General features: G+C 32.4%; 1 protein-coding gene across 1 annotated transcript; it reads left to right on the top strand.

Annotated features, from left to right (window-relative positions):
• The first annotated feature begins 1,494 nt into the window (after nucleotides 1–1,494).
• LOC109219588 (probable purine permease 4) lies at nucleotides 1,495–3,008 on the top strand. The gene has a single exon (XM_019384047.1). The coding sequence runs from the start codon at nucleotides 1,629–1,631 to the stop codon at nucleotides 2,826–2,828; it is 1,200 nt and encodes a 399-aa protein (XP_019239592.1). The 5' UTR covers nucleotides 1,495–1,628; the 3' UTR covers nucleotides 2,829–3,008.
• Nucleotides 3,009–6,349: the final 3,341 nt, after the last annotated feature.

Genomic DNA, 6,349 nt, shown 5'->3' with positions numbered 1-6,349 from the left:
CGACATTGTATTCATGCTTTTATCATAATATAGATAGATATAGATTAATTTGTCTCTCTCCTTTTCATGCATGCTAGTAGAATTAGACTTATTGAACTAGAAAGTGGCAGTGCGGTGTACGAAACATTTCGCGTACAAACAAGGTTTGGAAAAGGCCGTACTTCAATTGGGTAGCGATGTAGGCAATCTATCCAGACGCAAGCATTAATTGCTGATTCCACGGATTGAACTCATGACCTATAAATCACACCAAGACAATTTTACCATTGTTCCAACACTAACCTTCAGAATTAGACTAATTGAACTGAATTCACATAAAATGTAATCTTTATGGAACATGTGGAAAAAACTTTGCAGGTGGCTATAAGAGGGCAAAAACGAAATTTTCATGGGTGCACGCGAAATATTACGGTGATTTCTTGTCCTGGTATGGAAGGGGAGCCTTGGCGTAACTGGTAAAGTTATTGTTATGTGCCAGGAGGTCACGAGTTCGAGCCGTTGAAACAACCTCTTGCATAAATGCAGGATATAAGGCTGCATACAATAGACCTTTGTGGTCCGGTCCTTCCCCGGATCCCGCGCATAGTGGGAGCTTAGTGTACCGGACGGCCTTTTTTCTTGTCAGGGTATGCTTTATTTTTTTGTTTTATATATAACCAAAAAATACCAACAACCGGATTGCTTTGTTTTGTATTTTAAGTAGGCGTTTGGACATAAGAATTGTAAATTCCAAAAAATGGTGAAAAAAATTTTCAAGTGAAAATTCTATTTGAAATTTAGAGGTGTGTTTGGACATAAATTTCAGTTTGGGTTGTTTTTGAAGTTTTCTGAGTGATTTGAGTGAAAATTGTGAAAAACAGTTTTTTGGAGTTTTTTAAATTTTCGAAAATTTTCAAAATGCATCTTCAAGTGAAAATTAAAAATTTTATGAACAAATGCTGATTTCGAAAAAAAGTGAATATTTCTTGAAAAAAAGAAAAAAAAATTATGTCCAAACAGGCTCTAAGTGTGCTTAATCGTCGAAACGATGTCATTTTTTTGGAAAGAAATACTCCTCCAATTGGTGACTAAAAATTATTTTTAAAAAATTATATATTAAAGATATATAATAATATTAACAAAATAAATGGTATTTTGATTAAATTTATATATGAAAGATTGATAAGAGTAATAATGTCAAAATGCTGATTTGAGCAAATTAAAATATGAAATTTAATTTAATTTAAAATAGTTATAATAGAATAATTTCCGTCCGTATTCATCTTCAATTTGGTGGAGACCAACCACCAATATTTTTGTAATTTAACCTATATATTATCACTAGAAATTTCTATTAGTCATCATTTTACAGATTATTAATCCATCTTACCATATGAAATTATCTACAATTAGTTTTTAGTGACTTTATAATTTAATAGTTTTCACACCTTTTTTGAGGAAATATTTTAAATAATCAGTATATAAAAGACGACTCGTATCGATCTTTTTAATACCTAACCTCAGTGCTCACTAGCTACTCATTGTAAAAAGGTATCCACTCATCCGTCGCACCTCACAACACAAACACACAGATTCTTTCATCTTTTCTCGCCGCTTCAAATTCTCATTTCTTCCCTTTTTAGCAGTCCATGGAGTTGTCATCAGTTCAACAACCACCAGCGCTTAACCAACACCGACAGGAGCAAGAGCAAGATGATGAGGCAGCAGAAAGTTTTAGCAGATCACTGGTGAAAATGCATGATAAGGAGCAAGAAACAGGTCGTAACCGTTACTACATGATTTTGTTGGGAATCAACTACATGTGTCTCTTTGTTGGTTCAGTCTCGTCGAGTTTGCTTTCAAAATTCTACTTTAATCACAAAGGTGGCAGTAGATGGGTTTCCACTTGGGTACAATGTGCTGGCTTTCCTCTTCTTCTCTTCCCAATTTACCTCTTCAAAATTTGCACCCATAGAAAACCATTCACTGGCTTCACCCCTAAAATCTTGTGCCTCTCCATCTTCATCGGCTTCTTTTTAGGTATCAACAACCTTCTCTTTTCTTGGGGAAATTCTTATCTTCCCGTTTCTACAAATTCATTAGTTTTGTCTACTCAACTAGCCTTCACTCTCATCACTTCCGTCATTATCGTCAAGCAAAAAATCACGTTTCCAAATTTGAACTGCGTCATTCTACTTACGGTTAGCTCAGTCCTCTTAGCCTTAGGTTCAAGCCACGACAAGCCACGTGGGTTGACCAAGGGAAAATACTTCATAGGTTTTTTCTCAACTGTGGGTGCGGGATTGTTATTCGCTCTTTATCTCCCAATCATGGAGAAGATATACCGAAAAGTTTATTGCTACGCCATGGTTGTAGAAATGCAGCTGGTGATGGAGATGGCGGCGACGGCGTTAGCCACCGTCGGAATGGCGGCAGACGGCGGTTTCTCGGAGATGAAGACGGAGAGCATGAAAGTGTTCGATTTGGGTGCAAAGGCTTACTGGCTAACGGTGGGGTTTAATGTGGTGACGTGGCAGTTGTGCTTCATGGGTACGGCGGGGATGGTGTTCTTAACGACATCGTTGACAGGAGGTGTTTGCATGACGGCGTTAATGGAGATAAATGTGTTGGGAGGGGTGTTGGTTTACGGTGATCATTTTGGTGGACTTAAGGCAGTTTCTACTTCACTCTGCCTCTGGGGATTTTGTTCTTATATTTACGGAATTTATATCAAAACGAAAGAGGAAGAAAACCAGATTGACAGTTCAAATTCCAGAGAGAAGATGAGTATTGATCATCAACCTCATCAGTTCATGGAACTTGCAGAAATCGTAACGCACAACTCCTGACCCTCATGCTGATCACGTGCCAACTCTCTCTCTCTCTCTCATTGTTTTTTTCTTTTGTTTTTGTTTTATTTGTTTTAGGGTGGTCTATTGAAAAAAAAAATGTTTTAGTGTGAACTCGTAATATTAAGTAGGGCGTCAGTGAGTCAGTGACAAGTGGTTGTACTCATGATGTTAATTAATGGAAAAGTAAGTACTAAAGACTAAAGTAATTGTTTAGGCTTATTTATATCTATATGATATTAAAAGCAGCACGAAAATACTTAACGAAATGTCGTTCGCCTTTTAAAATAGAGTTTACCTTAAACAAAATAGTTATTTGATTATTCTTCTAGCTAATATCTAGGAGTTTGAAATTAAATAAGATTTATAACTATTATTCCTTTCCTTATTCGAATTAAGTAAGAGGTCCTTATATTTAGGACTTTAAAATTATTGAAGTCTTAGGCCTCATTTGTTTGCACTTAATGGAGGTCTGAATCATAATCATTCAGATCTCAGATATTAAGTGCCTTTATTTTTAAAGTTTAAATCTTAATTATTCACATCTTATTCATTAAGTATGTTTGTTTTTTTTACTTCACAACCACTTAATGGGTATGAATACGTCTGCATGATTAATATCTATAACAATGACTTAATTTCATTAATTAAGTTGTTATCACATATTCATTATTAACTGTCACCACCGCCTCCCATTATCAACTACCACCATGCCACCACCACCACCATACTCAACCACCACCACCACCACCACCACCGTCATCCACAATCATAGCCGCCATCGATGATATTAAGTCATTTTTGGTTAGGTTTGAGCCGCGTGAAGGCAAATTTTAGGGAAAACACTATTTTCAAGGATAGAGTTGGCCACCCCATCACCATCAACAACCACAGCCGGCACTGCCCATCATTATGACCTACCACCACTCACCACCACCTTACTCAGTCATAACTACTACCACCACCCACCATTATTAACTATCACCATCCACCACCACCACCACCCTCAATCATAATCGCCACCACTACCAATCACTACTAGCTACTAGCATGAACCACCGCCTCTAGTCGGCATTCACCCGTTAGCCATCACCAACCACTAACAACTATCATATTTTAAAAAACTATATATTTTATTGATAGAATATTAGATTAGTTAGTATTTTATTTGAATTTTATGTTTATTAATTTTTCAAATAAAGATATTCAGATGTTAAAAATCAAACAGTCTTAATTATTTAGTATTCTGATCTTAATACACATCTTAATATGTTCAGATGTGTATTCAAATTTAGATGTTTTAATCTTAATACACATCTTGATATTCAGATGTGTATTCAGATTAAGACATATTAATCTTAAAATAAAACAAATGAGGCCTTAGTATCTTATAGAATTTGAAATTAAAGTATAATAAATAACACCAAATATTTTTATGTTTTACCTTATATATGAATCTACACAATTGAACATTTTTAGCTCAAAAATAATTGTATAATCATGCTAAATTTTAGGTGAACAATATGATGTAAATAAAATAAAATAAACAAAAATATTAAAGAAAGAGGAAGTAGTTTGCTTTATCCTTTATTCAAATCAGTATTTAACCTATAAATGCTATGAGTATTCTGTATAAGATTGGTCCATTGGCTATTAGTTTAATTCTTCGATCAATAATTTTCTTAGATATAAATATTAATATAGAATTTAAAATTAAAAAATAATTATGAAAATAATTAATAATAGCAAGAGAAGAGAAAATTAATCAACTCAACAAAAGTCATTTACTAATGCTACGACAAACATAAAGTGCAAAAGTTTGATTTTTTATCATTTGACAAAAGAAGTTTTGTGGATAAAAATATAGTTATAATTAAATATTTATTTTATGCTATGAACTAATATTAATAATTTAAATCCTCAAAAAATAAATTATTTCTATAATTAATTAAATAATATAATTAAGTATTTTAATTGTCTTTTTTCTAGATTTGAATTAATTAACCAGAAAAATAATCCAATTTTATTCCTTTCTAAATTCACCATATTGGTAAAATTATTTTTCAAGTTTACACAAATCTCAGAGTACATAAATTATTTTTCAAAAAAAGACCATCAGTGATAAAAGAAATCAAAATATAATTTTTCATTATTAACTGCCACCACCGCGTACCATTATCAACTACCACCATGCCACCACCACCACCACCACCACTACCTTCACCAACCCCACTCCCACCGTCATCCACAATCATAGCCGCCATTGATGATATTAAATCAATTTTTGGTTAGGTTTGAGCCGCGTGAAGGCAAATTTTAGGGAAAACACTATTTTCGAGGATAGAGTTGGCCACCCCATCACCATCAACAACTACAGCCGGCACTGCCCATCATTATAACCTACCACCACTCACCCACCACCTTACTTAGTCACAACTACTACCACCACCCGCCATTATTAACTATCACCATCCACCACCACCATCCTCAATCATAATCGCCACCACTACCAATCACTACTAGCTACTAGCATGAACCACCGCCTTTAGTCGACATTCACCCGTTAGCCATCACCCGCCACTAACAACTATCATAGTTTAAAAAATTATATATTTTATTTATAGAATATTAGATTAGTTAGTATTTTATTTGAATTTTATGTTTATTAATTTTCAAATAAAGATATTCAGATGTTAGAAATCAAACAGTCTTAATTATTTAGTATTTTGATCTTAATACACATCTTAATATATTCAGATGTATATTCAGATTCAGATGTCTTAATCTTAATACACATCTTGATATTCAGGTATGTATTCAGATTCAGACGTCTTAATCTTAAAAAAATAAAACAAATGAGGCCTTAGTATCTTATATGAATTTGAAATTAAAGTATAACTAAATAACACCAAATATTTTTATGTTTTACTTTATATATGAATCTACACAATTGAAAATTTTTAGCTCAAAAATAATTGTATAATCATGCTAAATTTTAGGTGAACAATATGATGTAAACAAAATAAAATAAAGAAAAATTTAAAGAAAGAGGAAGTTGTTTGCTTTGTCCTTTATTCAAATCACTATTTAACCTATAAATGCTATGAGTATTCTATGTAAGATCGGTCCATTGGCTATTAGTTTATTCTTCGATCAATAATTTTTCTTAGATATAAATATTAATATAGATTAAAATATTATTAGAAAAAATAATTATGAAAATAATTAATAATAGCAAGAGAAGAGAAAATTAATCAACAAAAGTCATTTACTAATGCTACGACAAACATAAAGTGCAAAAGTTTGGTTTTTTATCATTTGACAAAAGAAGTTTTGTGGATAAAAATATAGTTATAATTAAATATTTATTTTATGCTATGAGCTAATATTAATAATTTAAATCCTCAAAAAATAAATTATTTCTATAATTGATTAAATAATATAATTAAGTATTTTAATTGTCCTTTTTCTGCATTTGAATTAACTAACTAGAGAAATAATCCAATTTTATTCCTTTCTAA

This window comes from Nicotiana attenuata, unplaced genomic scaffold (assembly GCF_001879085.1).
Source record: "Nicotiana attenuata strain UT unplaced genomic scaffold, NIATTr2, whole genome shotgun sequence".
NCBI classification, from domain to species: Eukaryota; Viridiplantae; Streptophyta; class Magnoliopsida; order Solanales; family Solanaceae; genus Nicotiana; species Nicotiana attenuata.
Note: the sequence above shows the minus strand (reverse complement) of the source record. Positions and strands in the feature narration are given on the sequence as shown.